Below are 15,650 nucleotides of genomic sequence, written 5' to 3'. Positions count from 1 at the left end.
GGTGATCCTGACTGATTCAGCCAAGAGGCTATCAAATGCCAGCACTTCAGCTGCCTTTCCCTGTGCTGCTGCGCAGCTCCTGCCCTCTGCCTTGGAGCGGTCCTCTCAGGAGCCTCTTGCTTGTTGGACAGAGGAAGGAGAGGAGGGTGCTGATGTCAAGGTGCCCCTCCCTCTCTGTATCCCATCTCCACAGAGCAGAGAGGGGACACAACAGGACTTGGGATGGAGGGAGTAAGCTGGCTGCTTCTGAGAGTGGAGCAGGGCCAGGGCAGGGGTGAGCCTGCCTTAGCCCCACTGCACCACCACCCATGTGCCACCTGAGGTCAGCAGGGCCCAGCCGGAGCGCACATCCTGAAACCCTGCCCCAGTCATGAACCCTTCCTGCATCCCACGTCCCTGCTCTAGCCTCAAGTACTCTGCATCCAATGCCCTCTCAGAGCCTCCACCTAGAACCCCCTCCAGGACCCCAACTGCCTGCCCTAAGATCAGAGCCCCCCCCCCCATGCTCCAGATCCCTTAATCCAAGACCAGAGTCTGCACCCTAATCCTCAGCCCCAGCCTGGTGAAAGTGAGGGAGGACTGGGGAGGGAAGGAGGATGGAGTGAGCAGGGATGGGGCCTTGGAGAAGGAGCACAAAGAAGGCAGGGCAAGGGTATTTGGGTGTGAGGTAGATCTTCGATTGCACTTAAATTCAAAAAGCGATCTCGTGCTTAAAAAGGTTGGAGATCACTGGTTTACATGGATTATGTAATGCTATTGTTTGCTTTAAATAGCCACTTCCACCCCTGAAATTCTTTAAGATACTTCACAGTGACTAGTTTAGCACCTGGAGTCTTAGCATGTTGCCACATGATTAAAAAGACTAACAGAGATTAAGAATGTTTCTAACATGAAATGGTCAGCATAAAAAACAAAACAAAAAAACTCCACAACCCACAAACATTTTCAAATCAAGGACTACTCTGAACTAGGCAACTTGTTCCTTGGTAATTTACGTAACATCACAGCACACAGCCCCTTTTCTGCAAGCCATCTAATTTGATTCTAAGCACCCAAGTCTCCCTGCAGGTAGGCTCTGAAGGATCCAAGAATTCATCATGTGTATCTTTTGGTCTATGAAAAGTGTTAACCCCTGCAGACAATATACATTATGAAGCAGAGTTGCTCACATACCAAGGTCTGTAGAACAAGGGACTTCATTTGTTACATATGGCTTTTTCCATAGAGATGTAAAAGATTAACCAGTAGGGCTGGAGCAGCTCCCTGCCCATCTTGAGCAAGGGGGTAGGCCTGCTGCAGCAGCCCCCATCTAGGGAAGGCCCACCACACATTACACACAGCAATCAACAAAAATATAGGGCTATATATTTACATTTCTCCAGTGTTTACACCATCTCTCTGACTCCAAAATGCTATTACAATGATGACCTCCTGGAACCCTCTTAAGTCTTTCCCCCACACGCAGATGGCTAGAAATTCAGCTACTTACAGAGAAAATGGGCAGGGTGAACCCCACTGAATAGAGGACAGTGGATGTGATGGTACTGTCATGGAATGGATACTTGATGCTGTCATCATTACAGAAAAAGCCTCTCTGATATGGCTTTATTTTGGCCAAGTTTAGAACACCAAGGGGTAAGCCAGCTGTTGGGGGAAGGAAAAAAAAAAAAAAAAAAAAAAAAGACACAGATGGTTAAATTAAAATTCACTTTAGCGGGCATGGACAAAGTTTCATAACAGCATGCAACACTTAAGTTTCCCTTGAGTCAGTGAAGGATATTGAATACCATGCAATGCAAACATTTACCTAACCCCTGCTATAGCCAATGTAAAGACGGTCTCTTAGTTAGGGACAATACATAAGACCACCTGCCAAGAACTGCAGAAACGGAATGGAAGTACAGGAGTTCAGTCTTTTCTTTTAACAAAAAGCCACACACAACATACTGACAAAAATTTGCTTGCCTCATTTCAATTATTATAGGCTTTAAATAGAACATACATAAAAGTTAATAGGATATAGCCCTTATATTTAGAGCTCTTTCTGCAATAATTTGATCAATTTAATAAAATATTTCTGAAGGGCAGCGCTGAGCCACAATCAAATATTATAAAAAGTTCATCATGAAGACTACATTAATCCCTTCACTTTTGAGACTTCAAGAGCTTGCTTACAAAAAAAGGATTTCTACTGAAAGATTCTTAATTTCTCTGCAGTGCCTACAAGTCTTGATAGAGCTTTTAAATAAAGCAGAACAGAAAGACTCCGTTCCTCTAAAGAGCAAAGAAAATGCCCCGGTAACTAAAGAGCCCTTTGAAGTCAGTGACAGTAATCTATTCCAGTATCATTACTAAATTTTAACTATGCTAACAAGGACACAAGTTTGTAGACATATTAATTCTCATTAAAGATTCAAATTCAAGAGTCTCTTAATCTGTGTCAATTCCTTAATGCCAAACTTAATTTTCTTCCACTTTATTCTATTCATAACATTTGCCTAGTTCCAAGTAACCTAGTCAAGAGCTCTCAACTCCTGAAAATCAGAAACCAGATGCAGATGCAAGAAAGCTAACCCTAGAATTCAAATCCCTAAAAAAATTTGAGTACAGGTGTGTGGCAGCCTCCTCCCCCTCACAATATTTTATGAAAATTGGCTTATGAATATAAAGATGCATAACTCAGTGATGCTCTAAACAAAATACCTCATGTAACCGATCTATTTTCATGTTGCAGTCTGCTGGGATCTATATATCCTATTTTGGTGCATGTATCATTCTTGTATGTCAAGTTAAAAATATCAAGTATGAGGCTATTTATAGTTTTAAATGTGCTAATGAAAGCCATTACTGGTGCCCCCCACGAAGCCTTAACAATTTGATGATCAACTTAACTTGTAAAAACCCTTGTTTGTACTGTAAGTCCAAAGGTGCTTGGATAGTAAGACATGTAACCACGCAACCTGGCACTGGGATTCCATTTTGACCCAGGTATTTTTCCTGGAAAGGGGAAGTAGAATAAAAGATTCAGTCCTTTGATTTCAGCTTGTCTGGAAAACCCTGGAAGAACATAGAGGGTCAGGACCCAAGTCAGAGTAAGAAAGGTTGTCTGTGACCTGAAGATTATGCTTAGAACAAAAGAACATATCATTAGGGTAAGAATCTGCTTGCATTAATTATTTTAGTGTATTAGAACTAGCTATGAGTTTTCTTTTCATTTTAAATTAGTAACTAACTTTAAGCAATCTGCTTTCCCTCACAGCTACTTAATAAAACACAATAGGTGTTAAGTACACTTTTCTTTACTATCAGGCCCAGTGTAAGTAATTGTTACTGGGGGTGGGGAGAGTGACAACGAGTGTGCAGGTATCTCTTTCATTGATAAAGCAGGTAACAATCCTCATGAGTGTTCCTTATGTAAAACGTCTACACAAAGATGGATTTATTTGGGGGTTTGATCCCTTTTTAGAGTTGGTTACCTGGGTGCTGTGCCCTAGAACTGCATTCTCCTGGAGCTGAAGTGGTTCCCATTCTGCATTGCTGTTCAGTGGGCCGTAACCCCAAAATTTGTCTGAGGGGAGACCAGAGATTCTAGCCAGGAGGACAAGATGGGGGAGAGCCCCAAAAGAGCAAGGCAGTGGCATAATCAGCACACTAGGGAAAAATTTTAAGGGATCTTCTGTAACCACACCCCATCACAAGGTCGATAGGGGTAAGTGACTCCAAAATCCAAACTAGCCCTGCAGTATTGGTTGTGCATCACAGCCAAAACTAGATTATTATATATATATATATATATATATATATATATATATATATATATATATATATATATACACACACACACACACACACACACCACACACACACACACACACAGTAAGATATGTACCTTAAGAGACACAAACCTTAAGGGGACAGTTCAGAGTTTAGCACCTTCAGACTTGCAGTCTAACCTTGACTTGGGCCACATCCTAATTTACATCTATTTCAGATCCAAAGCACCACCTTCTTGATTCATCTCTTAATGCCATCCAAGGCCGGCTCAAGGCACCAGCAAAACAAGCAGGTGCTTGGGGCGGCACATTGCCAGGGGCAGCATTCCGGCCCCTGTGGAGGCCGCCCAGAGATGGGAGCCTGCGCCTGGCCCTGGGCCGCTGGGAGGACAGGGCAGGGCAGCTGCGGCTGGTGATGCTGAGCCCGGCGGGGCAGGCCGTGGCCACAGTGGCTGCTCCCGGCAGCTGGCTCACTGGAGCGGAATTCAGGAGCTCGGCAGGCGCTGGGACTCAGCTGCGGTGGGGCCCCATCCCCCGAGCAGGGAGCCCCACAGAGGCCTCCCCGAGCTAGGACCCCCGCACCCTGCTGCTTGGAGACTGCGCCTGGCCTCGGGAGCCCTGTGTGGGTGGCCCCGGGCCTGGCCCCTATTGGGATGCTTGCTGGGGGGCGGCCACAGTTGGTGAGGCTGAGCCCAGCCGCCTTTTCTGTTCCTTCATGAGTGCACCCCCTCCCCCCCAACCGGCCAGCTACCCCCTGCCCGTGCACCCTTCCCGCAACTCCCCTGCCCATCCTGCCTGTGTTCTCCCCCCCCCACACACACACAACTCCCCTTGCCCGGCTGTCCCCCCCGGCCTGTGTGCCCCTGCCCACTGTCCCACAACCCCTCCCCCCTTCTCCTCTCCCAGCTCAGTCTCTGCCCAGCAACCCCATCTCCTGGCCCACTGCAACCCTGCTGGGACCCCATCTACTCCCTCCCCCCCGATACCCATCTCCTGTCTGGTTCTCTAAACAGTCTCCCCTCCCCCTACTCTCTGGGCCCTGTACCCTCCCCCCAACACACCCCTACCAAGCAACCCAGCCCCCTTGTGCTGTGTCCTGACAACCCTACCCCTGCCTGGGACCCAAGAGATTCTCCCTCTCTTTTTGTCTGAGGAAGGGGAACTCCGGTGTTCCCAGTGCCCATGTCCCCAAGTCCCTTCCTGTCTGGGGCAGGAGAGCTTTATTAAAATTGGAATTGTGATCCCATTTAAACTGTATATTATTTAAAACAAATACTCACACACACACACCCCTTTAAAATTAAATTAAATTGTTATAGCCTAAATTTATCATAACCTAACTTACAAATTAATTTTAAAAATTAAATAGAACATGTCTGTCAACTTTTAAATAAATTCTACCAGTTCACTAGTATAAGTACCCAGAACCAGTGTTTACATCAGCAGTAGGTTCTTCTGCAGGTGAAGAGAGAATGTTTTTATCACTTTGATTTATTCAGCTAGTTCAATTCAATGATTAGTTCGTTCACTGTTGCAAAACCAAGAGTTGACAAACCAGAAAAACTTGTTTTCCTCTTCTCTCAGTAAAAAAACTGGTTATGAGAGCATTCTAACATCTTGAAGAAGATCATCACTAGATTCAATCTGTTAAATTCACTATGGATATTTCCTTTGTTTAATAAATTAATTTTAGATGCAAAATGTGTTTGGATACTTTTGTTGTGTCCTTCACATTTTAGGTAGTTTTATTTCATACAAAAATTAAATGCTAGTTTTGTTTAAATAGAATTTCCATCCAGACAGAAGTAGATGCAAATCATATGTTTTTAAAAAAATAGCCACCACGTAGCAAATAATAAATGGGTTAAAACCTGCCTCTTAAGGGTTCCTATTACACACCATTTTGTAATAGAATAAAAATGTTATAATTAAGAATCTGATTACATGTAAGTTACACAATTAGTTGGGCATTTATTTAGTTGATAGCTGTACTGAGTATATTCTCCTGGTTAGTAAATAGAAGCACCAAATTTGGCATAAATGTTATATTTAGTTGTAACACAACATGTTTTAAAGGCTGCTAATCAAAAGGACTCAACCATCCTTTAGGAAAAAATTTTATAAGTATAATTTAAATGATTAATTGCTCATTTAAACCTAGGTTTCCTGCTTGCCTATTTAAATCATGATTAAAATTAGAGATTTAAACCAAAGCTATTTAAACCAATCCACCCTGCTTCAGAGGCTGTTTGGTCCGTCCCTGAAAAAGAAAGCACAGGGCTGCACTCATGGAATAGGTCCTAGGCTAGTGGGGTTTTGTTGTCTGGTGCGTGTCTTGTTCTGGACAGTTGAGCTGGGGAGTTGAAACAAAAGTGCTCTTAATCCCTTTGAACTGTTTCATTGTATAGTGAGGCGGATTTTTGTCCATGGACACCAAGAGTTGGACAGCTTATGTGTTGGGGTTGGAGTCTGAGTGATTATAAGGCTTCTAATAATAAAATCCATTTGCAGAGTGAGGAGTGGGACCTGGACTCCAGCACTAGGTGATGTGAACAGCTGCATGCTTTGGAAGTCTAACTGGCTTGCTGTGGATGAACCTGCCCTCCCATTGTCCTCACGTGGGGAGTCCCAGGCGCTCTCCTAGGAGATGAAAATGTCCTGGGGTTTGGGCTCCCCCTGAAGCGCATGCCCCATCCCCCCAGGAGCCGCACAAGCTGCATTTGCGTGAGCACCCTCCTTGGACAAAAAAAAAAAAAAAAAAAAAAAAAAAAAAGGGGGGGGGGGGGCAGCCAAAATTTTTTTTGCTTGGGGCGTCAAAAAACCTAGAGCTGGCCCTGATGCCATCTCTCCTCTTATAGTAAGCAGCACAGTTCCTTCAGAACTCTTCACATGAGAGATTTTTAGAACCACAGAGGGACTTAGAACTCTCTTCTAATCTAATGAGTCCAGACTTTTTTATTTTTATTTACGTAACAACAAGAGGAAATGCAATACTTGACGATAAGTAAAATACTTTAAATTAGAAAAGGTTCAAAATCTTAGCCAAAGAGAATTTACAATTCAAAATTTTAATTTAAAGAATACAATGCTATGAACGAAGTCAAAGAGGCATGCACTTCTTATCCCCAATAAGCATCACTGAAAAAGCCCTAATTTTTAAGTGACTTTAAAAGGAGAAGAAACAGGGTAAAAAGACAAGTCTACAGTACAGATTAATACATCAGAACACAGGAATAGTCAGATAAATGGCACAAAGATTGAGATGCCCAAAGGCTTTTGCAACCTGAAGGAACAGAAAGTAAATCAGTGTGCTGTGGGAGAACAAACTTAACATCAATGTTTGCAAAGGAAGTTATTTGTGTTAATTTTGTCAGTGATGCTGCAGATCTAAAAATCCAGTTCATTTCACTTTCACAACACTTCAGAGAAAGCCTGTGTTTTTGAAAAGACATGTCCTCCTGGATTCATTCATCAAGATTAATGTTAGCAGTTAACATATACACCAGAGGTTGGCAAACTTCAGCACTCAGCCTATCAGGCTAACGTACTAGCAGGCTGCAAAACATTTTGTTTATATTGATTATCCACAGGCATGGGTCCCTGCAGCTCTCACTGTCCCAGCCAATGAGAGCTGTGGGAAGCAGATATACAATCAAAAGGCCAATGATACTTATTCAGAAAAAAAATTTAAATCACTTAGTAAGGCCAAGTACAGCACCTAATCTGAACACATTCTGACTGAGATTGCCAGCCCTCCATCTAAAGATTCATTTTAAAATGAATATCACATGTGATGAAGACTTCAGGAAAACATTCAACAAAACACTGGCAACCTGAGTTCAGATGCATGCTGTTCACCACTACACTGGCAATGCAGGTCATACACGCTCCATAATTCATTCATATATAGGGTTACATGAGAATTAGAAGTTTCTTGAAGTGTACACTCCATGTACAGTTGTCCTCTTCAAGTTCCCTGACTGTGCAACATGAGTCCTACTACACCCCCCCCCAAAAAAGGGGGGGATATTGGCTGCAACTGTCTTTTATTGCAGCCACATCATCACCCACATTCTGTTAACAGATTATTCTGTCATAACCTCTATAAAGTGAGGAAGAGCAAAGTTAAATAAAGGCATTAACTTTGTTTTTTCACATAATCCATAAAAGATAAGCCAAAGTGATTATTACTGTAGTATCGGTTACATAATGGCCTTTGAACTGAGTGAGGGTAAAGGACAAAGACATAACTACACAGTCATAAGCAGAGTCACAGTTCAGGATAAGAAAAATGTTTCCTCATATTTAAAAAAAAAAGCCACAAATTACTCTTGATTTAAAGACTTGTTTCTTTAAAACAGCAACACCAAGAATTTAAAGTATCAGATTTTAAGTTTAATTTCCCTACTCATGCTGCCAGTATTAAAACTGGCTATGTTAAGAGTCTAGCTTACTTAAAATCATGCTGTTATTTACCCTTCCCTCAGCTTGAGTCATCAGAAAACTATTATACCACTTTTCAGTCTTAGCCATCACTGTTCTCACTTCTTGGTTCTCACATACTAAACACGCTATTCTACTTAGTTTGCAAACATTATAGGGGAATGTTTTGAACACACACTTCTGTTTAACTAAACCTCAAACAAAAGAGGCTTTAGACACACAAGTTCAATAGTCTAGACCTGCACTGCAGTCATATACACAAGTGTTTATTAAATTCAAAAAATAACATTATACCTATGCATTAGAACTAGTCAGAAGACCATAATATAAAGGTAAAGCATGTAAGTATGCTCCTGAAACTTCCTGTCCAACAGACAATAGGGATGTCAGCTTGTAGATGACTACACGGTTTACTGATATGCCTGGGTTTTTCAGTTAATCCTGACCACCACACATATCCCTTCCCTTGCTGCCTCTATACCAGAGGCAGGGAAGGGAGGAGGAAGAGGCGGAAGCCAGTGCAATCTGACCCCCACCGGATACACCTGCCCTCCCACCCCCACGCTGCTACCTCTGATAAAGAGGTAGCAGCAGAGAGGGTCAAGGGGGCAGACTGGAGGTGATACACGTGAGCAACCAGCTTTCACACCAGCTCTCCATGCACCTCTGTTGACTGGGAACTGTCCAAGACAGAACATCAGAAATGACTGCCCGTCGCAGGGAGCCATAGCCTGTAATACCTCTGAGGCTGGTATAGGGGGCTCTGTCTGTGAGGTGGAGTGTTTTCCATATAAGGGCATGTAAATTAATAATCTTCCCCTGCTCGCTCCACCCATTGCAGTAACAGATCAGCCAGTGGGCTGACTGGTGCTCAGGCCTGCTACTCCACCCACTGCAGCAAAAACCAACCTATGGGGTGATAAGTTCACAGGCAATAAAACAGGCAGGCAGCCCCTCTCTCACTGGGGATTCGCATTGAGTGAACGCCTGGCCTGATCACCCAGACGCCTTGCACCCCCCGCTCTTGAGTCTTACTGAGCGTACTCCGAGTTGGTCGACCCGAGTGGAGACAGTTTATGAGCGTGTGACCGGTACTTGTGTTCCTGCTGTCTCCAGAACTGGTATAACACCCCCCCCACACACCATCATCCCTATCCTAATTGATTTTTTAGTTGTCCTTATTGCTTGCCAAGTGACAGTGGCTAAAATGTTACTAAGTTAGTTTATAAATAGTTGTGGTTTAGGTTTTTTACTGTTTCCTTGTATAAAGTTGTGTAAATAGTCAGCCCTATGGATAATACCAGTGTTAATTCAACTGTTCCTAACCCCTGGGCAGTTATTGGGAATTACTGTGATTTAGAAAAGCCTCAGGGAATTGTTTTGTGTTGTCTGGCAATCTGTTTAATTTTTGTTCTGATGATTGTCTGGCGCCATCAAAATAAAATCAGTTTGTTCTTTTTGAACCCCCCAGTTGTGGTCTCATCCTTTCCGGCATCCCTTCGAACCTCGTGTATTACGGGGACTGACAGGAACAAACAGCCTCTATCCGTAGGGAACTTGGGCACCCTGCAGACAGGGGCTGCTGCTACCCCGCACTACTGCTGCCTCTGTATCACAGAACAAAATTAAATAAAGGCATTAACTTTGTTTTTCTACACAATTCATAAAAGATAAGCAAAGTAGGGCAGCAGGTGGGAATAAGAATGTTAGCCAGTTACCCAACTCTTAATTGTGTAGTCGATCCAAATTCTATCAACTACACAATTAGTCGATAAGGGAATACACTCTGTCCTGGTTAGGTCCGGGAGCTACCCCCCACTGCAGCTCTGCATTTACTGAATAGTCATGTAACTGCATCAAATTTTAGTGTATTTCACTACTTGTGTGTTCTTATTTTCCCTGGGTGCCTGACTGGAAACTGAAATCTGAATTGCAACTGAGCACTTAACATTTTCCTTAATTTAATATATGTAATGGAGTAGAATGGAGGAACACTTGATATTATCAAACCGTACCCCAACTTGCTAACGAGTTATAGAAATGCTATTTACTTTCTCCTGTAAAATAAGAACTAGGGGTCATCAAATTAAATTAATAGGTTTAAAAACAAACAAATTCCTTGCCAGAATGTTGTGAACAGGGTTTAAAAAACAAACTAGATAAATTCTTGGAGGATAGGGCCATCAATAGCTATTAGCCAGGATGGGTAGAAATGGTGTCCCTTGTCTATCAGAAGCTGGGAATGGATCACAGAGGAGGGATTGCTTTAGGACTGCCTTTTCTGTTCATTCCCTCTGGAATACTTGGCATTGGCTGCTGTTGGAATGCAGAATACTGGGTTTGAGCGCTTGCTCATGTCCATTCCAATTAGGTATGCGTGAGCCACGTGCACGGATTCCGGAGCTTTTTCCCTTAACACTACCCACTGAGCCAGCAGGGGAGCCCCCTGGACTGGTGCTGGCATATCCGTGCATATATACATACCCCTGCTGGCCCCTCACCTCCTTCTTACCACCCATGACAGTAGCTGGGGTGGTTGTCAAGATTGACAGTCTTTACCCTTAGCCTGTATAAAGTTCTTTAGATCTTTAAGTGTTTCTCAGTTAGTTAGTCCCTCATTAGTTTCTGTAAATAGTTTTAGATAAGAAGGGCTTCTCCCTTACTGCCTCTCCCCTACTGCCTCTCCCCCGCTGGGGAAGGGATGCCAGGGCCCTAGGGATTCAAGCCGTGTGCATCATGCTTGAAACCTATGCCCCACGGGGATCCACGTGACTCTTGCTTGAAGTGTCTCGGAGGCCCATCGCACAGAAAGCTGCAACATCTGCAAGAGTTTTAAACCGAGGACCAAGAGAGAAAAGGACTCGAGGCTCAAGTTGATCCTCATGGAGTCTGCTTTACAGCTGCTGGCTCTGAAGTGGGGCCTGTTGGTGCGCAGTGCACTGACCTCGGTGTGGGAGGCTTCTGTGGTGCCGCCGCTAGTTCCAGACCTGATCAACCAGGATTTGGGAGGCTGTGCCACCTGAACCTAGTGGCCCTCCACTTAGCAGCATGGAACCTGAATGGCTGACAGGGCTAGAGCAACTTTGCTTGCAGGAGGTACAGAAGGTGTTGCTAGAGAGTAGAAAACCCTCTACCAGAGCACTGTATGAGGCCAAGTGGAGACGGTTTGCCTGATGGGGGGAGCAGAAGGGGGTAAATCCGACGTGTGCTACAATCCCCCAATCTTAGATTTACTACATCTTAGGCATCAAGGCCTCCCTACATCCTCACTGAAGGTGCATTTAGCAGCGATTGCAGACTTTCAACCGGGGGGGGGGGAGAAGGGGAGTGTCACAGGTCCATCCATGTTCACTAATACAATGGTAAAGAAGTTCATGAAAGGGGTAGACAGGTTGTTTCCCTATAGACACCTCCCAGTGCCACCCTGGGATGTCAATTTGGTCATGATGGGTCTCATGAGGGCACCTACTCTCTGAAGCACTTGTCAAGGAAGGTGGCATTCTTGATCGCAATCACGTCAGCCAGGAGGGTCTCAGAACTGAGGACCCTCACTTGGGAGCCCCCTTACACGATTTTCTTTAAGGACAAGGTTAGAATGCATCCCCATCCTGCCTTCCTCCCCAAGTTGATCTCTCAATTTCATATGTCACAAGACATTTACTTACTGGTGTTCTTCCCAAAACTTCATGCCTCGACTAGGGAGCAGGCTCTACATTGCTTGGATGTTAGAAGGGCCCTAGCATTCTACATAGAAAGGATGAAAGTTTCGTAAATCTCCACAACTTTTTATTTCAACAGCTGAGAGGATGAAAGACTCACCAATTTTGGCCCAATGCCTATCCTCCTGGAATACTTCCTGCATTAAGGAATGCTAGGACAGCGTGGGTGGACCAACGCCTCCACTGATGGCACACTCTACAAGGGTGCAGGCAATGTCCACGGTGTTCCTAGCGCAAGTACCTATCCTTGACATACATAGGGTGGCCACATGGTCCTCTGTGCATACTTTCTTAGAGCATTGTGTGATTACTCAGCAGGCCAGATGCAACCGTTGGCAGGGCTATGCTACAGTCTGTTAACATGTAGATGGGGTCAGTCTCTGACCCCACCTCCAAAGAGAGGTCACCACTGCTAGGGAGTCACCTCACTGGAATGGACATGAGCAAGCACTCGAAGAAAAAAAAATGGTTACTTCATAACTATTGTTCTTCGAGATGTGTTGCCCATGTCCTTCCAAATCCCACCCATCTCCCCTTCATTGGAGGACTCCAGCAAGAAGGAACTGAGAGGGTGAGGGACCAGCAGGGGTATGTATGCACCAATATGCCGGTGCCACTCCTGGGGGTTCCCTGGCCCACCATGTACTAATAAGGGAAAAAGCTCCGGAATCCATACACGCAGCACACGCACATTTAATTGGAATGGACATGAGCAACACATCTCGAAGAACAGTTAGTTACAAGGTAAGTAATGTTTTTTTTACATGGACTTTGGTCTGACCAAGCATGACCTTCGTATTCGAGAATTTATATAGATTACCCTATATTTATTCCAATTAGTTTTATGTTGCTATATAAAGGAATGCGTAATTCATTATTTTCCATGATTAATTATTTTATTTGTGATGTGTGTCAAAACTATTTTGGAGGGAATTCAAATGCAAAAAACCCAGCATTTTGAAGCTGATTGTTCACAATCCAATTCGTAACGGACTGATAGTGCTTTTGTTTAATAAATGCAGAAACACATTTTGATAAATTGACGCATCTTTTCTTATGTATCCAGGAGATATAAGGTAGCCTTATTTAACTAATCAAAAGAGAACAATCTCATCCTCACGCCCACATTTGATTGATATCTTAGAAGTGGAAGCGTTCCTGGTTTTTCCATCTGAAAAAAATCATTGACTAAACTACCTAAACAAATGAAATAAAGTTCTCTCTATACTTGTAAAAAGAGGCTAACAGCATTTTTTAAAATAGCTGTTTTAGCACTTAACTAGTTCCAGGTCCTTAGCCAGTGGCTTTCAGCAATTTATTACGCAAGAAATTCAGGCCAATAAACATACTAATTAATATTTTTTAATTAATCAAAATGATGATTAAAGTAAGCTTTGGCCTTAACAGAGGCTGCCATAATTTCAAATCAAATTTCTAGTTCAAAACCAATTTTAAAAACCCAGTATTTTTATACACATGTACAGTAATAGAAGTGTACTATCAATCTGCCAATGTCTTATTTCAGTATGCCTGCAAATTAGTCAGAACTTGTCTGACAAACCCAAAATGCCACACCTGGAGATCTGGTATTCCTGCTTTGCAAAAAAAAAGACAAACAAAAACACACCACACATGCACAACTATTCATTCAGGGAGGCCACACCCCTTTATACAAGGAGTCTCCAACTGAATAAAAAAAAAAAATCACTAAGCTTTAATCGTAAAGTTAAAATACACCTTTATAGGTCACATTGTTCATTCTTAGAACGCTGTGATCTGTCCCAGCATCCAACCAATATTCCAATAGGGATGTGAACAAGTAGTCAACTAGGCAATTAACCGATAAACGTAGGCTGATCTGTTAAGCTAGTCGACTACTCATATCTCCTCCCCTTGCTGCCTCTGTGTGGACAAAAATTCTATCGACTACACATTTAGCTAATTACTCACTCTCTAACAACCCTACTCTGTATCAGAGGCAGCAGCATGGAGGGGCAGGAAGCTGGCCCACAAGGGGAGCTGCTTTTTAAACTAGCTCCCATCATGGACCAGGTGTCCCACCTGGCACCCCGCACTTCCTGCCTCTGATACAGAGGCAGCAGCGCAGAGGACTCCTCAGGAGTGGAATGGGATTGCACTGGCTGCCAGCCCCACTCCCAAGGAGCGCAGAATACTCAACTAACTGCTAAGAATTCATTTGTTTAGTTGACTCTATTACCTGCTAACATCCCTATAGTACATCACAGACTGGATAACAGGGATGTAAGCAACTAATTGACTAGTCGACTATCCGATAAGCAAAAGCTTATTGGGTAGTTGACACACTAGTTGACTAGTCACAAAGAGGCAGTGGGGGGCAGGAGAGAGACGTAGGGTTGCTGAAGGGAGCCAGCTTAAAAGCCAGTTCCCCCAGCTCCATGGGAGGGAGCCAGGGGTATAGCGGCAGTCAGCTTTGAAGTGTGCAAGAGTCCCCACTGGTGCTCTTATACACTTCAAAGAGGAAGCACCACATGGAGTGTGAGGTCGGCAGGCCTCCCCGCTGGCCCTGGACTACACGTGGCGTTTCAATCTTTGCAATGCACAAGCACCCTAGCTAGGGCTCTTGTACATTACAAAGGCAGAACGCACTAGTTCTTATTGACTAATCGAACAGTCAATAGTAATCCCATTGACTATTCGATTAGTTCATTAATCAAAATTTAACATCACTACTGTATAACTTATATAGCAGTATAGTCTGATTCTTGAGAGCCTATAGGGAAAAGTGATAGAAATGTAGCCGTGTTAGTCTGGGGTAGTTGAAGCAAAATGCAGGACAATGTAGCACTTTAAAGACTAACAAGATGGTTTATTAGATGATGAGCTTTCGTGGGCCAGACCCACTTCCTCAGATCAAATAGTGGAAGAAAGTAGTCACAACCATATATACCAAAGGATACAATTAAAAAAATGAACAAATATGAAAAGGACAAATCACATTGCAGAACAGAAGGGGGATGCGGGGGGGGGGGAGGGGGAGGAAGGAAGGTAAGTGTCTGTGAATTGCTGATATTAAAGGTAGGGAGAGTGGGATGTTTGTGAGTTAATGGTATTACAGGTGATAATTGGGGAAACTGTCTTGGTAATGGGTGAGAAAGTTCAAATTCTTGTTAAGTCCTTGTTGGCAAGTGTCGAATTTTAACATGAATGACAGTTCAGAGGATTCCCTTTCAAGTGCAGACTCCCCCTGACGGTCGGAATTACAATCTGGATTTCTATATACACAGTTTCCGCAACAACGCACGGACTGACATTATTCGCAAACGACAACAAGCGACACACAATCTTAGCCGCGCTGAACACCATGCCATCCAGAGTCTCAAAAACAACCTGGACATTGTAATCAAACCAGCTGACAAAGGGGGTGCTGTGGTCATTATGAATAAGGCCGACTATAACCAGGAGGCAACCAGACAACTCTCGAACACCACATTTTACAAACCTCTCCCCTCTGATCCCACCTTGGACTACCAAAAGAAACTACACTGTCTCCTTAAAAGCCTCCCCACAGCTACTCGGGAACAAATCCTCACAGAATCACCTTCTGACCCCCGACCAGTATTGTTCTATCTACTTCCCAAGATCCATAAACCTGGGCACCCCGGACGTCCCATCATCTCTGGTATTGGCACGCTCACTACTGGTCTATCCAGCTATGTAGACTCTCTTCTCAAAC

At 43.7% G+C, this 15,650-nt stretch overlaps 1 protein-coding gene across 4 annotated transcripts in view; it reads right to left on the bottom strand.

Annotated features, from left to right (window-relative positions):
* PLPP1 (phospholipid phosphatase 1) overlaps positions 1 to 15,650 on the bottom strand; it is a 165,462-nt gene that overhangs the window by 132,773 nt on the left and 17,039 nt on the right. For 2 of the 4 annotated variants that reach the window (XM_075932461.2, XM_075932459.2), the window contains exons 2-3: positions 2,893 to 2,997; positions 1,490 to 1,644 (exon numbers count right to left, since the gene is read on the bottom strand). The exons of 1 other annotated variant lie outside the window; for it this stretch is intronic. In XM_075932461.2, coding sequence (XP_075788576.1) covers positions 1,490 to 1,644; positions 2,893 to 2,997 — 260 coding nt within the window. The remainder of the gene's footprint in view (positions 1 to 1,489; positions 1,645 to 2,892; positions 2,998 to 15,650) is intronic. One more of the 4 variants, XM_089779391.1, reaches the window with a different exon arrangement.

Source organism: Pelodiscus sinensis, chromosome 6 (assembly GCF_052426305.1).
Source record: "Pelodiscus sinensis isolate ZL-2025 chromosome 6, ASM5242630v1, whole genome shotgun sequence".
Taxonomy (NCBI): Eukaryota; Metazoa; Chordata; order Testudines; family Trionychidae; genus Pelodiscus; species Pelodiscus sinensis.
Note: the sequence above shows the minus strand (reverse complement) of the source record. Positions and strands in the feature narration are given on the sequence as shown.